The sequence below is a fragment of the Anomaloglossus baeobatrachus genome, chromosome 5, assembly GCF_048569485.1.
Source record: "Anomaloglossus baeobatrachus isolate aAnoBae1 chromosome 5, aAnoBae1.hap1, whole genome shotgun sequence".
Classification (NCBI taxonomy): domain Eukaryota; kingdom Metazoa; phylum Chordata; class Amphibia; order Anura; family Aromobatidae; genus Anomaloglossus; species Anomaloglossus baeobatrachus.
The window spans coordinates 115,568,156-115,592,060 of record NC_134357.1 but is presented as its reverse complement, the minus strand read 5'-3'; the positions used below and the strand labels follow the sequence as shown (position 1 = coordinate 115,592,060).

General features: G+C 41.1%; 1 protein-coding gene across 1 annotated transcript in view; it reads right to left on the bottom strand.

The window, feature by feature from the left end:
* PKD2L1 (polycystin 2 like 1, transient receptor potential cation channel) overlaps window positions 1-21,054 on the bottom strand; it is a 100,661-nt gene extending 79,607 nt beyond the window's left edge. Inside the window, exon 1 of the mRNA XM_075348789.1 lies at window positions 20,692-21,054. Within this exon, the coding sequence (XP_075204904.1) occupies window positions 20,692-20,971 (280 nt within the window). The 5' untranslated portion in view covers window positions 20,972-21,054. The remainder of the gene's footprint in view (window positions 1-20,691) is intronic.
* Window positions 21,055-23,905: the final 2,851 nt, after the last annotated feature.

Genomic DNA, 23,905 nt, shown 5'->3' with positions numbered 1-23,905 from the left:
AATAGCAAGCTGGACGTGGTATTGGAGATATTAGACAAATTAGCGATATACCACTAACTGAACAAAATACGCCTAAAATATACCTTTTAATAAGAAATGTTTAAAAACGTGATAGTGCATAGTAAAATCCAAACAAATAGCACATGCCACCGTATGGTAAGACGGGAGGATAGTACAAGGAAATAATCCAAGGTTCTCCCTCACTCAATGTCCCATACACACAGCTGTTTTTAGATATACCATCCGTGTGCAATGCACAACATCTCACTACAGGGAAACTAATGAATCAGGATATATCACCACATCCCTAAATCACAGTTTTGCCCTTTCTATGTATATCCACAGCCTACACAAAAAACAATGACTCATATAGTATACAGCAATGATCAATCACTGTCAACCACCCACCGTCAGGGACGCCCAGATAAGAAAAAAGGAACAATCTCACCACGGTGTTGGTGTTGTTATCATGGAGTCAAAACATCCTCCTACTATGGTCACTGTTTGAACATCAGGTAAGTAGGTCATTCCTGGGTCCCCCGGTTTTGTCCAGGTACTTCATAGGATCCAGTTTTCAACCACCTCTGACTCATAAAGCGCTCCACTCTCAACGCGTTTCCCTTCTCATCAGGAGAGCGGCGTATATGGATACAGAAAGTGTCCTCACAGCAGTGGACACATGCTATCAAGAAAGAACGTCAATCAGTTTTTCAAACACTCTGTAAAAACAATGGGCTAGCGGTGTTCCCCTATAGCCTACTTACCGCGGTTATGGCCTCCCTCGTGTACCGACCTACACAGCCATATCCAGTACGCTTAATAGCGGGTATTTAAAGCCGCCGCCGCCATGGCGTGTGACGTCACTTCCGTCTATCGGTCATGTGACCGGAAGTTGCGTACATCACCCGATGACGCGTGCGCGTCACCACACAACATGGTGGAACGCATACCAATGCGCCTGCGCGGTCGCAATGAGAGCGTCCGCTCCTCGCACAAACCAAATTTATTTAACCCCATCTTTCCCAAATGGGTAAACGGTGCCAGGACTGTCTTTTTCTACCATAGAATTTGAGCTTTTCCTTGCCCTAAAGGCATATGCTGTATTTATTCTGGACTACCTGCTTGCTGTGTGATGTTTATCACGCGGCAGCGGGTTTCCCATAACTGCATGGTGGTCGAGGGAGTTTTTCTCTGAGTCCTGGCACCGTTTACCCATTTGGGAAAGATGGGGTTAAATAAATTTGGTTTGTGCGAGGAGCGGACGCTCTCATTGCGACCGCGCAGGCGCATTGGTATGCGTTCCACCATGTTGTGTGGTGACGCGCACGCGTCATCGGGTGATGTACGCAACTTCCGGTCACATGACCGATAGACGGAAGTGACGTCACACGCCATGGCGGCGGCGGCTTTAAATACCCGCTATTAAGCGTACTGGATATGGCTGTGTAGGTCGGTACACGAGGGAGGCCATAACCGCAGTAAGTAGGCTATAGGGGAACACCGCTAGCCCATTGTTTTTACAGAGTGTTTGAAAAACTGATTGACGTTCTTTCTTGATAGCATGTGTCCACTGCTGTGAGGACACTTTCTGTATCCATATACGCCGCTCTCCTGATGAGAAGGGAAACGCGTTGAGAGTGGAGCGCTTTATGAGTCAGAGGTGGTTGAAAACTGGATCCTATGAAGTACCTGGACAAAACCGGGGGACCCAGGAATGACCTACTTACCTGATGTTCAAACAGTGACCATAGTAGGAGGATGTTTTGACTCCATGATAACAACACCAACACCGTGGTGAGATTGTTCCTTTTTTCTTATCTGGGCGTCCCTGACGGTGGGTGGTTGACAGTGATTGATCATTGCTGTATACTATATGAGTCATTGTTTTTTGTGTAGGCTGTGGATATACATAGAAAGGGCAAAACTGTGATTTAGGGATGTGGTGATATATCCTGATTCATTAGTTTCCCTGTAGTGAGATGTTGTGCATTGCACACGGATGGTATATCTAAAAACAGCTGTGTGTATGGGACATTGAGTGAGGGAGAACCTTGGATTATTTCCTTGTACTATCCTCCCGTCTTACCATACGGTGGCATGTGCTATTTGTTTGGATTTTACTATGCACTATCACGTTTTTAAACATTTCTTATTAAAAGGTATATTTTAGGCGTATTTTGTTCAGTTAGTGGTATATCGCTAATTTGTCTAATATCTCCAATACCACGTCCAGCTTGCTATTCATTTTTGAATTCTGGGATATGGCTGGCTTCTTGGCAACCGGAATTGACACGAGTGTTTGGGTTTCGGAGGCAAGGGAAGTCTTTTCCGAAGGAAATTTTGTACAAAAGAAATATACACCCTCAATCAATGGGGCATTCAGAGAATTGACAAAAATATATAAAAACAGAGTAACCTCCTGGTGGGAGATTCAATCTCTGGAATGCTATTTGAAAGATAAAATTGTCCCGAGAAATTTAAGGATATCACTGGCCCCCAATTTCAGGTATAAAAACTCCGATTTAATTACCAACTGGCAAAGGGAGGTGACGGAGTGCTCTCTTAAATTATTGACCTTATTATTGGAGGAAGAAAAAAAGAACCTGAGTAATTTAGATGCCCTGCTGAAAGAGCAAACAGAAATCACGAGAAAATTTAGTGGGGAGGCAGAGTTTGCTACAAAGGAAATCACATTACAGAACGTCATTAAAAAACACCAGTATCATTTAAAAGAAAAAAAACACAAATTCTATATAAGAGACGTTCAAGATTTCAGAGAAAACAAGGCCTATAGCTTTCCAGTACAGAGATTTAGAAAACCTAGTGAGACTGAAGGTACCTCAACAGATACAGATTTTTCAGATACTGAGGGAGTTGGCAGAAATCGTAAAAATAAATTTAAGGGGAGAGGTAGGTACCAAAATAGGGGTGCATATAACCCTGGCCATTTTTTAGAACAAGGACATTTTTTACGGAGCAAAAAGAACCAGGGAGGAGGGGGATTCCCCCAGGTGGAGCCGCTCAGATCATAAACCTTTCTAAAAAAGTACTGTCAGCCCCCGAAATGACGGTACTGAGTAAAGGGTTATCTTTTGTACCAACATCAGATTTCAATCTTTTTGAGGCCATTAAGGATCTGAATCTCTTTGTGAGAAAGCTAAGGTGGAAAAAATTCTTTTGTAATGAAAATAAAAAAATCTGTAAAGAACAGGGCATCCCCTTAGAGATATTAGATGATGTGAGGTTATTATTCAGTCTAGAAGATCCCAATCCGAATGATGAGGGAAAAGGCCCTTTCACGGACCTTAAATTAAAGAGCAATAAGATGCCACCTGTTTCGAATGAAACAACATCGATTGACGTCTTTTGCAACTTGGTGACTAGAGATCTGGAATCACTAATAATTACACATAAGAAGAGATATAATTTGACCAAGGTCGAGATGGATTGCTTATTAGGTTTGGAAAGGGATAACGAGATCGTGGTTAAACAATCAGATAAAGGGGGCAACATTGTTATAATGGATGTTAGCCAGTATGAAGAGATGTGTCTGAAGATTCTAAGTGACGAGAATGGCTATGAGAGAATTAGGGAAAATCCTACAGGTGAATACCTTGTACGGCTGAAGGATATTCTCTCTAGAGCCATAACTGATAATCTGATTGATAAAACCGAATTTGACTTCATGCTTCCGTCCTTCCCAATTATCCCCACGTTTTACTGTCTACCTAAGATTCACAAGGGTCTTGAACCCCTGAAAGGGAGACCCATTGTGTCGGGGATAGGTAGTATTACTCAGAACTTAGGTCTCTATATTGACAAAATCTTGAGACCCTTTGTGTTGGCCCTAGACTCATATCTAAGAGACACCACTGATCTTTTAAGAAAACTGGAAGACGTGACGATTGATGAGAACACCCTATTAGTTAGTATAGATGTTGAATCCCTATACTCCTCAATTGAACACAATGTAGGGCTAAGGGCAATTGACTACTTCCTCAAGAAAAGGGGTAGGCAGTTTGTACGACATAACCAATTCGTGTTGGAATTATTGGACTACGGCCTGACATGCAATACATTTTTGTTTGGGGGATCCTTCTTCCACCAGCTCAGGGGGACTGCGATGGGGAGTCCTAGTGCCCCATCGTATGCTAATTTAACCCTGGGCTGGTGGGAGGAGACTGTTGTGTTCGGAGAGGAGTCTGTGATTGATAGAGACAAAATTCTCTTATGGTGTCGTTTTATCGACGACGTTTTCATGCTGTGGAGAGGGACAGAGACTGAACTCTCGGAGATGGTATCGATACTTAATGATAACAACTTGGGCCTTAGGTTCACTTTTGAGGTGAATAGAAAAAAACTGCCGTTTTTGGATGTATTGATAGAAAAAAACGAAGGTGGCGAGATCGTCACTAGCACATACCGAAAACCCACCGCGACAAACTCCTTATTGAGATGGGAGAGTGGGCATCCCACAAGCCTTAAAAAAGGCATCCCAAAGGGGCAGTTTTTAAGATTGAAGAGGAATTGCTCGGAGGAGGGACTTTTTCTTAAACAGTCAATAGATCTGAATGATCGCTTAAAAGATAGAGGATACCCTAGTAAAGTCATTAATCAGGCATTCTCAGAAGCAAGTTGTAGGGATAGAACCAAGATTCTGAGTACTCCATTAGTAGAGGTTAAAAAAGAGGAACCCATTAGATTCATCACAACTTACAACAATGGCGCAGATGAGATACGTAACATACTCAAAAAACATTGGTCCATTCTGAAAATGGATGGGGACATTGCCCCACTTCTAACAGACTATCCATCGGTTACCTATAAGAAAGCGCGCTCGCTAAAAGAAAGACTGGTACATAGCCACTTTTCTACCCCGAATAAAAACAACAGTTTCAAAAAGACTTGGCTTCCAAGTGAGGTTAATGGTTGCTTTAGATGTGGGAACTGCATAGCCTGTAAGTTTATAAAAACTGGGAGGCATTTTTTCTCAAACGTAATGAATAAACAGTACGAAATTAAGACCTTTATTAATTGTAAATCGAGAGGAGTCATTTACAAGGCCACATGCAGGTGCAATAAGGAATATGTAGGAAAAACTAAGAGGGAGCTGAGAAGAATAGGAGAACACCTCCGCGACATCAGACTAAAAAATGATACCTCTCTGGCACGGCACATCAATGATGAACATCAGGGAGACCCTAATTTTATCTCCTTCCAGGGAATCGATGTGATACCAGTACCACCTAGGGGGGGGGACTGGGATAATAGGATCTTGAGACAAGAAACTAAATGGATTTATTGGCTGGGCACTACGAAACCAAGGGGCTTGAATGAAACACTGTCCTTTGCACCCTTTGTGTAGTGTTTAGGCCTAGTGAGTAGGAGGGTCAGTCGTCGGCCGAGTGGGGGCGCCAGTCACCGCCTTTTAGGGTGCCGACCCCCACATGATAGGTAGGAGAAAGCCTGCACCAGTGGTCTGAGACTAGTAGGTAGTATGGTGAAGGGTTCTTTTTCTTTTTCTTTTCTTTCATAATCTGCCTCGGTAGGGCCCTTCGCCAAAATTGTCTTGAGGGAAGGATTGCCCGGTTTTGGTCCCTATTTTTACTATAAAGAATGTCGCTTTTGTACTCTGAAGTAGTTGTTGGGTATTGCACCTATGTGTACAATTAATTTCCGGCGGGGGGGTTTACTTTGTCTTTTTCTACCATAGAATTTGAGCTTTTCCTTGCCCTAAAGGCATATGCTGTATTTATTCTGGACTACCTGCTTGCTGTGTGATGTTTATCACGCGGCAGCGGGTTTCCCATAACTGCATGGTGGTCGAGGGAGTTTTTCTCTGAGTCCTGGCACCGTTTACCCATTTGGGAAAGATGGGGTTAAATAAATTTGGTTTGTGCGAGGAGCAGACGCTCTCATTGCGACCGCGCAGGCGCATTGGTATGCGTTCCACCATGTTGTGTGGTGACGCGCACGCGTCATCGGGTGATGTACGCAACTTCCGGTCACATGACCGATAGACGGAAGTGACGTCACACGCCATGGCGGCGGCGGCTTTAAATACCCGCTATTAAGCGTACTGGATATGGCTGTGTAGGTCGGTACACGAGGGAGGCCATAACCGCGGTAAGTAGGCTATAGGGGAACACCGCTAGCCCATTGTTTTTACAGAGTGTTTGAAAAACTGATTGACGTTCTTTCTTGATAGCATGTGTCCACTGCTGTGAGGACACTTTCTGTATCCATATACGCCGCTCTCCTGATGAGAAGGGAAACGCGTTGAGAGTGGAGCGCTTTATGAGTCAGAGGTGGTTGAAAACTGGATCCTATGAAGTACCTGGACAAAACCGGGGGACCCAGGAATGACCTACTTACCTGATGTTCAAACAGTGACCATAGTAGGAGGATGTTTTGACTCCATGATAACAACACCAACACCGTGGTGAGATTGTTCCTTTTTTCTTATCTGGGCGTCCCTGACGGTGGGTGGTTGACAGTGATTGATCATTGCTGTATACTATATGAGTCATTGTTTTTTGTGTAGGCTGTGGATATACATAGAAAGGGCAAAACTGTGATTTAGGGATGTGGTGATATATCCTGATTCATTAGTTTCCCTGTAGTGAGATGTTGTGCATTGCACACGGATGGTATATCTAAAAACAGCTGTGTGTATGGGACATTGAGTGAGGGAGAACCTTGGATTATTTCCTTGTACTATCCTCCCGTCTTACCATACGGTGGCATGTGCTATTTGTTTGGATTTTACTATGCACTATCACGTTTTTAAACATTTCTTATTAAAAGGTATATTTTAGGCGTATTTTGTTCAGTTAGTGGTATATCGCTAATTTGTCTAATATCTCCAATACCACGTCCAGCTTGCTATTCAGGGTGCAAAGTACCCCTAAGAGTTCTTTAGTGAGCAGTGTTTTGTGAAAAAAACTAACATGACTGTAGAAAATTCATAAACATGTTACCTCATAGTCAGCAAAATTGATGTAGAGCAGTGTTATATAATTATATTTTGAATATATTTTGGTAAACAGGTAAAATGTCAAAACTTGTGTCACCGTCCACATTTTTCTGGATCTAACTGCATGTGTTTACATTGAGTTTGTTCATAAATTCCACCTGTATCAAACCCATGAAATGCCATTTGATCATACTGAACATCTTCCATGAAATATCTAATATAGGCGGTATTTATTATAGCAATTTTGTTGAGTAATATCTTTAAGCTACTGTTTTTTAATTAATATTGTGTGACAACACAATATTATAAAGGATATAAATATAGAAAGGGCTTGAAAGTTAAATACAGCTCTATATATCCACTGAGTGGCAATACTAGGACATGTTATATAATATTACAAGTTAAGTAAAACAACTAAAAGTCAAATGAAAGTGAAAATGGATTTTTAGAGCACTATATTAAGAATACAGTAATGACCCGTGTACATTTATAATAATAAATTAAATACAAAAACCATTAACTTCTTTCGTTACGAGTGCCGGCTCATGCTGCTTTATTTGCTTTTCCCTTTCATAATAGCCTTCTAATGTGAGTATGCGGTGCCATACGGCTGCACCAGGGACCATTTACTTGTGGACGCTTGTTCAAGGTCAAACTCTCTGTTGCTGTAAATAAAGATTTTACCATAGGATTCTATCATTTTAAATATTTGTTCAATGAGATGACTGCTAAAGACCTTGGCCTTGTCTTACTTATAGTGGGAAAGTAGCAGAAAATTTACAAGAGATCTTGAGAAAACATGAATGCTATGTGGTTGGCTGTATAATAAAGGAAGAATCTACCTAGGATGATTATGCACAGGGTACCGTACCTATGCCTCAGATATGAGAGGGACCAGTGTCTTAAAGGGAAATTGTGAAGCAATTTCTACCACTTGAAGCATGGGCAGCTTGAAATCTAGAAATATAATTATATATATTATATATAATTAACTCAGAAACATATAAAAATTATAGCTTAAAAACGAGCCAGGTACAGGCATAAGAGTCTGGGCATGAGGAGAAGAGTCCACTAGGCGGCTCCTTCAAACTTCTTCTCACCTGACCCTGCCCTTTTGACAGGTTCTCCTCTATTTGCGTAAATGTAGAAGACCTATTAATCAAGCTGAGCTTGCCCGGCGGTGTGCAACAGGACATCATCTATCTAAATACCTGTTTGACCTATTAACCCGCAATACCGGAAACATTTTTTCTGAATTCTTCCATCACCATTTGGGTGGCTGACTTTCATCTGGTGCATTTGGATCATTGTATCTGACCCATTTTATCCCCTGAAGAACCCCTCTCTTTTGGAAGAAAAGGACAGAGAGAGAGGGGGGAAACGCCTCGGACTGGGATCCTAAAGGGTTAATGACAGCACAAGGTGCCTGATCTGGACTGGAGAAGGCTCATAAGATGTGCTGAGTACTCTCTTATGAGGCCATTTATTATTATTATTATTATTATTTTATTTGTATTACTATTATTATTATTATTATTATTATTACTACTATTATCTTATTTGATCTATTCAGATGTATGATTAAGGTCTACCTAGTTAAACCACCCCAGCAGGGGTTGGGTTTGACACATTGTCCTATATAACATTTAACCTATTAGACAATAGGTAATGGGGTAACTACAATAATATGTATTTGGTTTACAATTTGTAGACTGTGGTACTCTCACGGTTAATCATATCTGACTTTTTTAGCTTGCACTAAGCACTTTCTGTGGTGGGGTATTTTGGTGGTGGATGCTCGTACACAGATAAGTGAGGGCATATTAAGTTCAGCCGTTGCGGAGCGGGGGCACCAATAAACTTTAGGGTGCAGACCTCTGCTGTACGTTAGGGGGCAGGGTAGGGAAAGCGCATTTTCCCCTACTACTGTTATTGAGACTAAGCTCTGGACCCCACCACGCGCTCTGCCCTCACGTGTCATTATATAGAGGGATCCCTTTTGTGCACTATACACAGCACTGTTTTAGCATTGTACTGATTTTATTAATTTCAATAAAGTATTGCATTTTAGAGAATTTGATTTTTGGCTTCTATTTGTCTAAATGTAAAGGAAATCTGTCAGCAGGTTTTGGTATGTAATCTGATGACAGCAGGAGATGAGGCTGAAACACAGATTCAGAGATGTGCCATTTATTAACCTGCGTGCTGTTCTTTACTTACAGTAAAGGTTTTATCACTAGAACATTATTATTGCTGGCAGTAGCTGCCTTGTCAACCAACCTGGACCCTGTGGGAGATCCAAATCCATTTTGTCCTCTCTGTCTCCATTTTATGTTTCAAATCCACCATGTAGCACCTTTACACTACAACTTGCTTACGCATTTCCAAATTGTTCCTAAATAGTGATAGGCAAGTGTGCTCAGCACTGCTTGATACTTGATCAAGCTTTTGGGTGCTTGAGATGCTCAATACTGAATCGAGTATCCTAGTACATGGGTGCCATGCTCGAGTATGCGCCCCGCATGTTTCTCAGTTGATTTTCAGTCACTTAGCATGCGGGAATTGCCTGACAATCATGGTAATGCCATAGCCATGTTGGGTACTGGTATAACTGATTGGCCAGCCACATTGCTGGTGCCACCATGCTTCCCATCAATAGTGTAGGGAGAGTTTCTGCTGGAGAAGGAACAGTGTGTTATAGTGTTACAGTATCTGCTGTTACAACATTAAACCAACAGTCCCTTTCAGTGCTATTCAAAAAGATTATCTTCTATAATAATATCGCTCTTAGCTGCAATTATTGTAGGGCTAGCTGCTGGAGAAAGGATAGTGTATTAGAGGCATGTAGACGCGGATTCTAGCATTACAGACATTGCTTCTGCTGCTACATAAAAAATGTATTCTATAATAATACTGCTTTTATCTCCATTAAGTGTAGGGTAAGCTGCTGGAGAAGGGATAGTGTATTAGAAGCATGTTCGCAGGGATTGTACAGTGGCATGTAAATGTTTGGGGACCCCTGGTCAAAGTTACTGTTATTCTGAACAGTTAAGCAAGTTGAAGATGAAATGATTTCTAAAAGGCATACCATTAAAGATAACACATTTCCTTTGTATTTTAAACCAAAAAAGAAATATTTTCATCTTTTACATTTTTTAATTTAACTAAAAAGTAAAATGGGCAGATCCAAACATTTGGGCACTCTGCATGTTTAGTACGTAGTACCACCCCCTTTTTGCGGGTATCATAGCTTGTAAACACTTTTTGTATCCACCCAGGAGTCTTTCAATTCTTGTTTAAGGGTCTTTCATCCATTCATCCTTGGAAAAGTCTTCCTGTTCTGTGCGATTCCTAAGTCATCTAGCATGCATTGCTCTTCTGAGGTCTAGCCACAGATTTTCAATGATGTTCAGATGAGGGGACTGTGAGGGCCATTGTAAAACCTTCAGCTTGCACCTTTTGAACTAGTCTAATGTAGATTTTGACTTGTGTTTTGGATCATTATCCATTTGTAGTATTATCTATCCTCTTTTCAACTTCAGCTTTTTTACAGATTTTTGCTATCAAGAATTTGTAGAAATTTAATTGAATTCATTTTTCCCTTTTTCCGTGAAATGCTACCAGTGCCATTGGCTGCAACACAACCAAAAAACATGATTGATCTACCCCAATGCTTAATGGTTGGCAAGATATCCTTTTCCTGAAATTCTCATCGGACCACAGGACTTGTTTCCAAAATGCATCAGGCTTGTTTAGATGTTCTTTTGAATACTTCTGAATTTTATGGTGAGGACACCAAAGAGGTTTTTTCTAATGACTTTTCCATGAAGGCCATATTTGTGCAGGTGTCTGAACAGTAGAAGAATGTACTACAACGCCAGAGTCTGCTAAATCTTTCTTAAGGTCTTTTGCAGTCAAAGGAGGGTTTTTGATTTGTCTTTCTAGCAATCCCCACACATAGCGCTCACAGAAATTAAGTTTGGCCTTCCAGACCTTATCTTGACTTCCACTGTTCCAGTTAACTGCCATTTCTTAATTACATTTCGAACTGAGAAAGGGCAACTTGAAAACACTTTGCTATCTTCTTACAGCCTTCACCTGCTTTGTAGGCCTCCACCATTTTCATTTTCAGAGTGCTAGGCAGCTGCTTAGAAGAACTCATGACTGCTGTTTTTTAGCAAAAGGTTAGAGGAAGCTGGGTTTCATAAAGCTGTGCACTTTTCATCACCTGACTTTCTTAACAATGATAGTGAACAAGCCATAACCCTAACAGGCTCAATAAGGTCGGAAACCTTGGTTAAAGTTATCTGAGCACACAAATCTCCAAGTGTATCTAAACTTTCGCATTAACTCATTTTCCTTTCTGTAAATTTTAAAATTTAAAAGATGAAAATAAATATTTTTGGGGGGCCTAAAATAGAAAGGATATGTGTCATCTTTAACCCCTTCAGCCCCAAGCCTATTTTGACCCTAAAGACCAGGACATTTTTTGCAATTTTGACCAGTGTCACTTTATGAGGTTATAACTCTGGAACGCTTCAACGGATCCCGGTGATTCTGAGAATGTTTTCTCGTGACATATTGGGATTCATGTTAGTGGTAAATTTAGGCCGATATTTTTTGCGTTTCTTTGTAAAAAAATGGAAATTTCGCGAAAATTTTGAAAATTTTGTAATTTTCAAACTTTTAATTTTTATGCTCTAAAACCAACGAGACATATGACACAAAATAATTAATAAATAACATTTCCCACATGTCTACTTTACATCAGAACAATTTGGGGAAAAAAAAAAAAATTTAAGGAAGTTATAGGGGTTCAAAGTTTATGAGCAATTTCTCATTTTTACAACAAAATTTACAAAGCCACATTTTTTAGGGACCACATCACATTTGAAGTGATTTTGAGAGGTCTATATGACACAGAACACCCAAAAGTGACACCATTCCAAAAACGGCACCCCTCAGGCTACTCAAAACCACATTCAAGAAGGTTATTAACCCTTCAGGTGCTTCACAGTAACTAAAGCAATGTGGAAGGAAAAAATGAACATTTTACTTTTTGCAACAAAAATGTTAATTTAGCCTCAAATATTGCATATTCACAAGGGTAGTAGGATTAAATGAACCCCCAAAATTTGTTGGGCGATTTCTTCTGAGCACGCAGATACCTCATATGTGGCGAAAAAACACTGTTTAGGCGCACGACGGGACTCGGAAGGGAAGGAGCACCATTTGACTTTTTGAACAGAAAATTAGCTAGAATCGTTAGCCGCACCATGTTGCGTTTGGAGAGCCCCTGAGGTGCCGAAACAGTAGAGCTCCCCCATATGTGACCCCATTTTGGAAACTAGACCCCTCATGGAATTTATCTAGATGTTTATTGAGCACTTTGAACCTCTGGGGGCTTCACAAAAGTTACTAGAGTTGAGCCGTGCAAATAAAAAAAAAAAAAAAATTTACCACAAAATTGTTACTTCAACCAGGTAGCTTTTTTTTCACAAGAGTATCAGGAAAAATTGCACCATAAAATGTATTGTGCAATTTCTCCTGAGTACACAGATACCCCATATGTGGTGGAAATGAAATGTTTGGGTGCACAGCAGGGCTCAGAATGCAAGGAGCGTCATTTGACTTTTCAGACGCAAAATTGTCTGGGATAATTAGGGTATTCCATGTTGTGTTCGGAGACCCCCTGAGGTGCCGAAACAGTGGAGCTCCCCCACATGTGACCCCATTTTGGAAACTAGACCCCTCATGGAATTTATCTAGATGTTTATTTAGCACTTTGAACCTCTGGGGGCTTCACAAAAGTTAATAGAGTTGAGCCGTGAAAATATTTTTTTTTTTTTTTACCACAAAATTGTTACTTCAACCAGGTAGCTTTTTTTTCACAAGGGTATCAGGAAAAATTGCACCATAAAATGTATTGTGCAATTTCTCCTGAGTACACAGACACCTCATATGTGGTGGAAATCAAATGTTTGGCAGGGCTCAGAATGCAAGGAGCGTCATTTGACTTTTCAAACGCAAAATTGTCTGGGATAATTAGCGTATTCCATGTTGTGTTTGGAGACTCCCTGAGGTGCCAAAACAGTGGAGCTCCCCCACATGTGACCCCATTTTGGAAACTAGACCCCCATGGCATAGAAAAAAAAATAGGGCGCACGCACAAATGTTCTGCAAAAAGGGGGGGGACTAGGTGGGATGGAAAAAAGAAGTCCTGTCCAAAGTCAAGTACGACTGCAGGACGATTGCTGATCAGGTACCTAATTGTACATGTTTTGTTTTGTTTTTTTTTATTTGGGGTGCACAAAAAAAGCAAAAACTAAAGCAACAATTACGTAGCTGATCAGCACTTGGCGGCAGGCAGGTGGGGGAGGAGGGGGGGAGAGGGAAGGGAGATGCGATTGGGGATAGTTAGAAAAGAGCCACGAACAATACTTACAGGATAGATCAGAACAGCGGCAGATTGGGGGGCGGCAGATTGGGCGGCGGCAGATGGGGGGGCAGCGGCATATAAAGGGAGCATCTGTGAATGTGAGACGGCGGCGGCTGGGATAGGGTGGGGGCAGATGGGAGAGGGCGCAGTGGATGCAGGAGCGGCAGAGGATGGGGGGAAGGGGAGTGGGAGGTGAGATTGGGGATAGTTACCCTACAGGATGGATCTAGGCAGCAGGATCACAGGAGATGAAGGAGGCAGCAGATCGGGGAGGGTGAGAGGTTGGAGAGGGAGCGCAGCGCAGATCATGGGGGAGATAGGTGAGCAGAGCACAGAGCACGGGGGTGAGAGGTGAGGGAATGCAGATCACGGGGGAGACAGGTGAGGGAGCACAGATCACGGCGGTGACAGGTGAGGGAGCACACATCACGGTGGTGATAGGTGAGGGAGCACACATCACGGCGGTGACAGGTGAGGGAGCACACATCACGGCGGTGACAGGTGAGGGAGCACACATCACGGCGGTGACAGGTGAGGGAGCACAGATCACGGCGGTGACAGCGGAGGGAGCACACATCACGGCGGTGACAGGGGAGGGAGCACAGATCACGGCGGTGACAGGGGAGGGAGCACAGATCACGGCGACAGGGGAGGGAGCACAGATCACGGCGGTGACAGGGGAGGGAGCACAGATCACGGCGGTGACAGGTGAGGGAGCACACATCACGGGGGTGACAGGGGAGGGAGCACACATCACGGGGGTGACAGGGGAGGGAGCACACATCACGGGGGTGACAGGGGAGGGAGCACACATCACGGGGGTGACAGGTGAGGGAGCACACATCACGGGGGTGACAGGGGAGGGAGCACACATCACGGGGGTGACAGGGGAGGGAGCACACATCACGGGGGTGACAGGGGAGGGGGCGGGTAGCTGACCACGGGGGTGAGAGGTGGGGGGAACGTGCAGCACATCACGTAGGGGAGGGGGCGAGCAGCACATCATGGTGGGGAGGGGGCGGGCACCGATCATGAGGGGGAGGGGCCGGGCAGCAGATCGGAGGGAGCGGTGGCACTATGACAGATGGAGGAGGACAGGGATCGCGCAGCACATCACGGAGGTGAGGGGACGGGCACCGATCACGAGGGGTGAGGGGCCGGGCAGCAGATCGGGGGGAGCGGTGGCACTGTGGCAGATGGAGGCCGGCGGCAGCGGATCGGGAGGTGTGGGGGTGAGGGTGCGGGCAGCAGATACGAGGGGTGGGGGTGCGGGCAGGAGATCGAGGAGACAGTTGGCAGATCGCGGAGGGCAGCGGCGGCGGATCGGGAGGCTTTTCGCTGGTTTCATACAGTGCAATGGCAGCGCGGCAACTTCCGGGTCCCATGCTCCGGTCACATAACAGCATGGGACCGGAGCTTATCGCCCTGCCATTGCACTGTGTACACTCACTGTGCTGGCGTGCTGCAGGGACGACAAGTGAAGCTGATGGGGGCGGTCACCGGCAACAGGTCCACTGTGATTGGAGAAATCGGTCACAAGGCCGATCTCTCCAATCAGAGCTACTGGAGCTGGGGGAGGGTGATCCAGTGAGGTCACCCAGCTCCAGCCAATGGCCAGTGCTACAGCTGCACTGGCCAGGGCTGGATTTCAATGTTTCAGTCACTTTAAATGGCTGGAACATTACAGTGGCTGTGATTGGTTGAGCGGCGTTCGTCAGCCAATCTCAGCCTCTGTAGGTCCGGGGAGGAGGCACCACCCCTCCTGAGGTCAGGAACAGGTCCCCTCCTCCCCGAATCTGCGGTTTATGTTAACATATTGCAGTCACCGGAGGCTCCGGTGCCGCGATTCCGCCATGACGGAAAGATCCGTCCTTGGTCGTTAAGGCCCAAGGCACAAGGACGGATCTTTCCGTCCATGGTCGTGAAGGGGTTAATGTTATGCTTTTGAGAAATCATTTCATCTTCACCTTGCTTAACTGTTTACATTTATAATAATTTTTATCAGAGGTGCCCAAACGTTTGCATTTCACTGTATCCTTACAGACCTTTCTGCTACTACATTAACCCAAAAGTCTTTTTCAGGGCTAATTCAAATCTATAATAATACTGGTCTTAGCTGCATTTAGTGTAGAGATAGCTGATGGAGAAGGGATAGTGTATTAGAGACATAAAGGCAGGGATTCCAACTTTACAGACTTTGCTGCTGTTACATAAAAATCTATTCTATAGTATCACTCTTATCTGCATTTAGTGTAGAGAAAACTGCTGGAGAAGGGCTAGTGTATTAGAGGTATGTAGGCAGGAATTCTAACCTTACAGACTTTGCTGCTGCTATGATAACCCAAAATGCTAGAGTTTCCCATTGACTTCTATTCTACTCAAGAAGAGATGAGCACCCGAGCAGTCTGATTTGTTCAGTTTGAGTACCCGAACATTTTAGTGCTTGCTCATCACTATTCCTAAATTCCTTAAGAACTGAGATATATCCAAAAAACCCAAACACATCTCCATGCAGTCACAATTGTAGAAAACATGTTGTACAACCATTGCATGCTACATGGCACAGAACATATCCTTCTTTCTTCAAAGTCAAGGGTGTACATAAACCTTGCTTGAATTTCAATAAAGTAGATTCATTTTGCTGAACACTACATAGGTGTCCCGTCTCTTGATTCTCTGAGGTCATTTATCATATCATCTCTCATTTGGCCTTGCACATCAATTCTAGTAGGTCCATTGGCTCACACCAGCTTCTCTGATAAGCACCTCGCTGTCAATAGAAAATGTACACAAAAAGCTGTGGTATGGTCAGGGTTAGCTTTCTGAGCTCTGCTACATCTAAGAACTCTGATTGTGTTTTAACTCATAGAATCAGAGAATGGTAGAGTTGGATGGAACCTCAAGGGCCATACGTTAGCTAATGAAGATGGTTTTATCACTTCTTGTTAAGCATGAATTCCATAGTAGGATATTCAAAAATGGGTTTACTAAAACAAACGACATCTATGAAGAGTTATTCCAATTTTGCCATCACTTTTTGTTAGATGTGGTTCTGACGGCTGAGATTCACACTCATCCTGATAATGAAATGGATCCTTCAGCAATTTACCCTGCATTGAAAAATAAAAACTTGCAAGTGGATCAAACAAAAACTGTAGATGCATTTTACTTAGGATCATGGGAGCCGTAGACTTTGGATATCCTGGTGATGGACCATATGTTTATAGGATGGGAATACCTATTTAAGTAAAGTTTATTAATATAAAGTGTTGCTACTGATCTGTACAGAATATTTAATTTATAATAATTGCAATCAGTAATAAATGTTAAAAAGCAACACTGTTCGTGCCTTAAGAATGATGTTCTGCACGGTGCAATTGTCAGTACAGAGCTACAAAGAGACTTTTGTTAACCGATTCCTGGTTTGATCCATTGTTTACAAGGGCTCATATATCCATCTAAACACAAAGGACTATGCTATTTATCTGTCCTAATGCAAACCATTGATCCTTCCCTGTGTAAACTCAACTTCAGTGGCAAAAAGTCACTTTTGTCACTGCAGCACGAATGTATTGCGCTTATGGGCTAAATTTATGAGATGGATAAGATGGAAAACCATTTCAAGTTGCATTGCAGAATTTTAGTAAAAATCCCATTAAAAATGAACATTGGTGATTTTTTTTGGATGTCACCCCTCATAATCAGGTTGCATACAAATAATGGCATCATCACAACCCTTTATACTTAGTTGAATAAAGACCAGAAAAGTAAAGATGTCCAAACATAGGCAGACGTCATTGGTAGAGATGAGCGAACCTGAGGTTTGGTTTTCGAACCAAACACCAAATTTAATAATCAAGGATCGGGTTCAGGGTTCGGATGCTTTACGTGGGAAAAAAACTCGAGTGAGCAAAGCTGTGCTTGGGTATGATTAGTGCTCAGCCCTGTGTGAGCCGCTTGCAATAATTGAACAATGCACACTGGGGGTAGCAATAGCGTGATCGGATGTAGTGTGCAACAAAAATAAAAAGTTTGTAAAAAGCCACCCACCCTCTCTTGGAAGTGATCTGCTTATGGTTGGCTGTATGTGGGTGGAGACTCAATCTGCCAATCACTGGCTTGATCCGACTTATGAGAATTTAGACTTTATTCTCAAGGAATTTAACTATGAGGATCGAGGATGGTCAATATATGTTGATTAGAGATGATCCGTGGAAGTTTGGCGGGTTCAGTTGTACTTTGGATAAAGTTCAGTTCTGGACCCGGACTTGACCTGAGCCCCAATGGAAGTCATTGATTGGAAATTCGGGTCTCTGTCTCTAGTGATTTGAAAGTTTTGTCTTTGCTCTTTGGGCAGCAAGGAGGATACACAAAGTACCCATGTTTTTGTGTAAATGGAACAGCCTGGATAGGACTCATCACTGGAGCCCAAAAAGTTGGCCAATGAGAACATCTTTGCAACCTGGACTCAAGAACATAGTTGCCGGAAGTTTAGTTGATTCCACTAAAGTTCTCCTGCCACCACTCCACATTAAAATTGGACTGATGAAGCAATTTGTGAAAGTTCTGCTGAAAGAAGGAGAGACTTTTAAGTACCTATGTACCAAATTTCATGGACTGTCTGAAGCAAGACTGAAGAAAGGCATTTTTTTGTGTCTGGATATTTGGAAATTCATGAAGGACGATGTGTTTCAAACAAAAATGAAAGCTGTGGAGATAAGAGCTTGGGATCCTTTTAAAGACGTGAAGAAATTTCTAGGTAACAACAAAGATCCCAAATTCAAGTCCATCTTGGAGAACATGCAGAAATGTTTGAAAGCCCTGGGTTGTCTGATGGATTTGAAGTTACTTTTTTTACATTCCTATTTAGACTACTTTCCTGAAAACGTTTGTGATGTTAGCGAAAAGCAAAAGGAAAGATTTCCTCAGGATATCAAGGAGCTGAAATGACGATATCAAGGTAGATGGAACATAAACATGATGGGGGATGACTGCTGAATGTTTCACAGAGAACATCTACAGGCCTTCTATAAGAGAAGTTATCAAGAGAAGCTTTGGAAGTGAAAAGGAAAAGGCACAAGAATTAACTTCTAATAAAATTGCAAAATGAATGTTTAATAAATTTTTATATATAAAATTGTGTATATTTTTGGCTACAATAAAGATTTTTCTTGTTCATCTCATTTGTACGTAATTTCACACTCGTTTTATGCAAAATCCATATGTGATGTTTAAAAATAAAAGTTTTTTTTTAAAATCAGGGCAAAAGAAACATAAGTATCATTCATTGGATTTGAAAAAGTTTTCATAAACCCAAATTTGGCATAGCTGAGTAATTGTTCATTGTCTTGTCATCCAGCCGATCTCATCAGAATTAGGAAACTATATTTGTGCCTGAAACAACTGTGCATATTTTTAAGAACTATTGATTGAGATATCCTGATATTTGAAGACAATCTTATTTAAATGTCAGCACATGGACCCATTATATTCTATGGGGCTATACAAATATCACAATTTGTTTGCTGACTGATTATCCACATAAAAACACAGAGACATATCCTACTTTAGTCCATTTTGTAGACCAAACACGTAAATTTAAATTAATTAGTCAGTGATAAACATGAACAGCTCAAGGATGACCTCTTTATTCCATATTTGCTAAGAGAAGCTTTGAAAACCTCTATTAGCTTTTTTGTATATAAGAAATATGTTTCATACGCGGATGGTAAAAACAGGCAAAAGAAAATCAATAGTGTGTGAATAAGGCCTAATCTATGAATGTTTATACGTAAACAAACTTTACGTTGGCTCATCTGTGATATTTAGAGTTATAACATTGTGTTAGAAAGACGATTGATTAGTCTAAGTATTCTCTAATAGTCTAAAATTAATATTACCTTGTCCTGTTATACTGAATTTTTACTAAGCTAAACAAAATGTTCATTTGTAGAAGTAGAAAAAACAGTAAATTTGTTATTGTCGTGCAAGCTGTAATAATTATAGTTAATTATTTTCATACTTTTCAGAATAGAACAAAAATTAAATCAAAAACCATAAACAAAAACAGCGTACAATATAGAGCACATAAATTTATCAAAACGCTAAAGGTTGTAGAAGAGAAAACAACCAATGTTAGATACGCAAAAAAGGGGCAATATCAAAGATTTTACAGGATTATTTACAGCATTGCAAAGAGTTCATGTATCAAAAAAGCAACTTTTGATTATCTTCTATGAAAGAAACAGATACCGTAATTACAAAATATATCAAATTTAAAAGTATTTTAAAGTATAGTGCGAAATTTTCACAATAGTCATCACTGTAAACTAGAAGAACCCAATAATATCCAAAAGAAAACCTTATACAAATGTTAATATTTTCTACCAGCCACTTGCAATAATTCACTAATATATCATTAAAAAAAAATAAAAATATATATATATAATGGAAGAATACTTGAAGATATAAACAAAATATATAAATAGTAAAATCACAATTGCTGATTCAGATACAAAACACAAATCAGAACTAATAGTAATTTAAAGCTCAAATATATCAGTAAGAATAGGACTAATACAATAGTGACCATAGACCTGACCAAGTCTACTGGGTCTACAGATGATAATCACAGTAAGCCTCTACTGGATTGGATAAAATATATGTTAACCAAAAATGTGCATCTGTTGAGGGACATAAATCCCATATAATAGTACATAAAAGTTTCAGATTAACTCTTTCTATCAGATAACTATCGGCAGAATGCATAGTACAAATTTTGTTTTATATATATATATATATATATATACATATATATACACACACACACACATGGTATATATACATACACACATATATATATATATATATATATATATATATAGATATATCTATATCCATACACTGTATATATATATATATATATATATATATATATATATGTATATATATATATATATACATATATATATATATATATAATGTTCTGCTCTAGTAATGGAATATCAGTCAGTCTATGTAAATCTTTCTTATATACCACACTACCAGACACGTACCTTGGCAGAAATTTTAACATTCACTAAGCAGTGATAATTCTTTTAGGATCTTTTCCCCTTGATTCTTTGCCATTCTTACTACAAATTCATAAACAATTCTAGATAATCTTAAATTATTAGTTGAGCACCTAATATAAATGTAATGGTTGTAAAATGAAATTGCAAGAAATTACGTATGACCATTCACTTTTCAAAGTTAGTAGGAATCTTAACCCACCTACCTCTAATCCCCCGGACGATGTGGGCACAGCATTGTGAGCATATGTTGCCCCTCATACGATCCTTTTCTTCCTGATAAGGTGGTGGGTCTCCCAAATTGTCCATACTGTCATATGGGTTTTCCAAAACAGTTTTGGGGTTGTATATGGCTTTGATCTTTGGAGATGGAGAACCATCATAGGCTGGGTTATCCCAAGCCCTTTTTCCTAAATTATCCATTTCTTGTTCCTCGTGAGCTTTGAACTGATTTTCTGTACGGCTTCTAAGCTTGGCAGGGTTCATATTTCTTTTTATGTTGCTGGCTCTTGTACACAGGTTAGCTCTGATATAGATTAGACTCGGCTCTGACACTAGACTCTACAGATCTGGGAGTGCACAGGTCTTTTTATAGTGTCATTCATACTGGCTATTGTCTGTGGGATAGAACAAGCAATTCTAAAAAGCAGGTTGTCTCAGATGATAGTACAGGGGCAACAGTTAGTATTTATACTCCTTATGCAACCAGTAGTAGTAAGCATCTAACATATATTTCTATGATAGGTATATGATAACATGATTTATTTTAGAAATAGTTGTTTGTGAGGCAATGTCAGTGATGTTATATACAATCCATTACCTGTTGTACGCTTTTGTCTACTTTACAGTAACACTAATTTGTGCTTTTGTTTGAACTTGTGTCTTAAATAGTTAAACGAGATTAAACTTTTTATCTAAAAAGTACGAGCAGATGCGCCATTTTTAAATACTAAGTTCTGACATTTGCAAACCCAACACTTGATACATATGAGCCTCAAAATGTATAAAGATGAAAGTGTTGAAAGTGTCTTTAATCTTCATGGCTTACTTATTTGTCTCCCAATTAAAGGTAACCTTGAGAAAAACCTGAACAGGTCAAAACGTCACATTATGACAGAATAAAGAACACTGGACATTTCACCTGTGCTGTCATTTTTCATTTGCAAATTAAAGACAACCTGTCAGTCATTGATTCATGCTGCCCAGCATGTGAGCAGTATGAATCAAGTCCTAGATGCACAATTGCACTCTTCTATGAAACTTAAATATACTTTAAGGATCCGGCCCTGCTCTTACCAATGTCAATCTTGATGACTGACAGGTAATGACATTGATATTATGTGCATAAGAGGAAGAGACCAGTCAATCACCAGCAGCACTGTTGGGAAGAGGCAGCCAGGAGCGGCACCAGAAAAGTCTTGTCTCTCCCTATTAACCTCTACAGTCATGGCCAAAAGTTTTGAGAATGCTACAAATATTAATTTTTACAAAGTCTACTGCTTAAGTTTTTCTAATGGCAATTTGCATATACTCCAGAATGTCATAAAGAGTGATCAGCTTAACAGCAATTACTTGCAAAGTCAATATTGGCTAAGTAAATGAACTTCAACCCCCAAAACACATTTCAACATCATTGCATTCCTGCCTTAAAAGGAGCAGCTAACATTGTTTTAGTGATTGTTCCATTAACACAGGTGTGGGTGTTGATGAGGACAGGGCTGGCGATCAATCAGTCATGATTAAGTAAGAATGACACCACTGGACACTTTAAAAGGAGGCTGGTGCTTGGTATCATTGTTTCTCTTCAGTTAACCATGGTTATCTCTAAAGAAACACGTACATCCATCATTGCTCTGCACAAAAATGGCCTAACAGGGAAGAGTATCGCAGCTACAAAGATTGCTCCTCAGTCAACAATCTATCGCATCATCAAGAACTTCAAGGACAGAGCTTCCATTGTTGCCAAAAAGGCTCCAGGGCACCCAAGAAGGACCAGCAAACGCCAGGACCGTATCTTAAAACTGTTTCAGCTGCGGGATCGGACTACCAGCAGTGCCGAGCTAGCTCAGCAATAGCAGCAGACTGGTGTGAGTGCTTCTGCACGCACTGTGAGGCGGAGACTGCTTGAGCAAGGCCTGGTTTCAAGGAGGGCAGCAAAGAAGCCACTTCTCTCCAGAAAAAACATCAGGGACCGACTTATATTCTGCAAAAGGTACAGGGAGTGGACTGCTGAGGACTGGGGTAAAGTAATTTTCTCAGATGAATCCCCTTTTCGATTGTTTGGGACATCTGGAAAACAGCTTATTAGGAGAAGAAGAGGTGAGCGCTACCACCAGTCTTGTCTCATGCCAACTGTTAAGCATCCTGAAATGATTCATGTGTGGGGTTGCTTCTCAGCCAAAGGAATCGGCTCACTCACAGTGTTGCCTAAAAACACAGCCATGAATAAAGAATGGTACCAGAATGTCCTCCAAGAGCAACTTCTCCCAACTGTCCAAGAGCAGTTTGGCGCCCAACAATGCCTTTTCCAGCATGATGGAGCACCTTGCCATAAAGCAAAGGTGATCACTAAACGGCTCATGGAACAAAACATAGAGATTTTGGGTCCATGGCCTGGAAACTCCCCAGATCTTAATCCCATTGAGAACTTGTGGGCAATCATCAAGAGACGGTGGACAAACAAAAACCAACAAATTCTGGCAAAATGCAAGCATTGCTTATGCAAGAATGGACAGCTATCAGTCAGGATTTGCTCCAGAAGTTGATTGAGAGCATGCCAGGGAGAATTGCAGAGGTCCTGAAGAAGAAGGGTCAACACTGCAAATATTGACTTGCTGCATTAACTCATTCTAACTGTCAATATAACCTTTTGGTACTCATAATATGATTGCAATTATATTTCTGTATGTGATGTGAACATCAGACAAACACAATTAAAAACCAGAGGGCTACAGATCATGTGAAAATATAATTTTGGTGTCATTCTCAAAACCTTTGGCCATGACTGTAGTTGGATCTTAAGAAAAACATACCTGTTTGTAATCATGTAGCCAGGCTCTTAATATTGCTGCCAGTGGTTTCCTTTAAAACTATATAAAAAATAATAAAACATTCACGTCACCTTCCAAATTAGAATTATGTATAGAATACCAATAAATATAAATACTTCAACCGTACCATGATCAATTATAGCCAATTTATACTGGACTAATACTACTGATCATGGGCAATCAAAGAATAAATATCTAAAAATAAAAATATCCAACGGCTCATATGTTACGTTCTCTGGTTGGGATCATACGTTTTTCTTTTAGATCAGGCTCAGATTGACCTGTAGACTTCCTTCAGCTGTGAAATGCCTGTTCACAATTTGTTGGCCGGGCTGCTCCCTATTATACTACATTATCTCTCATACTGGCC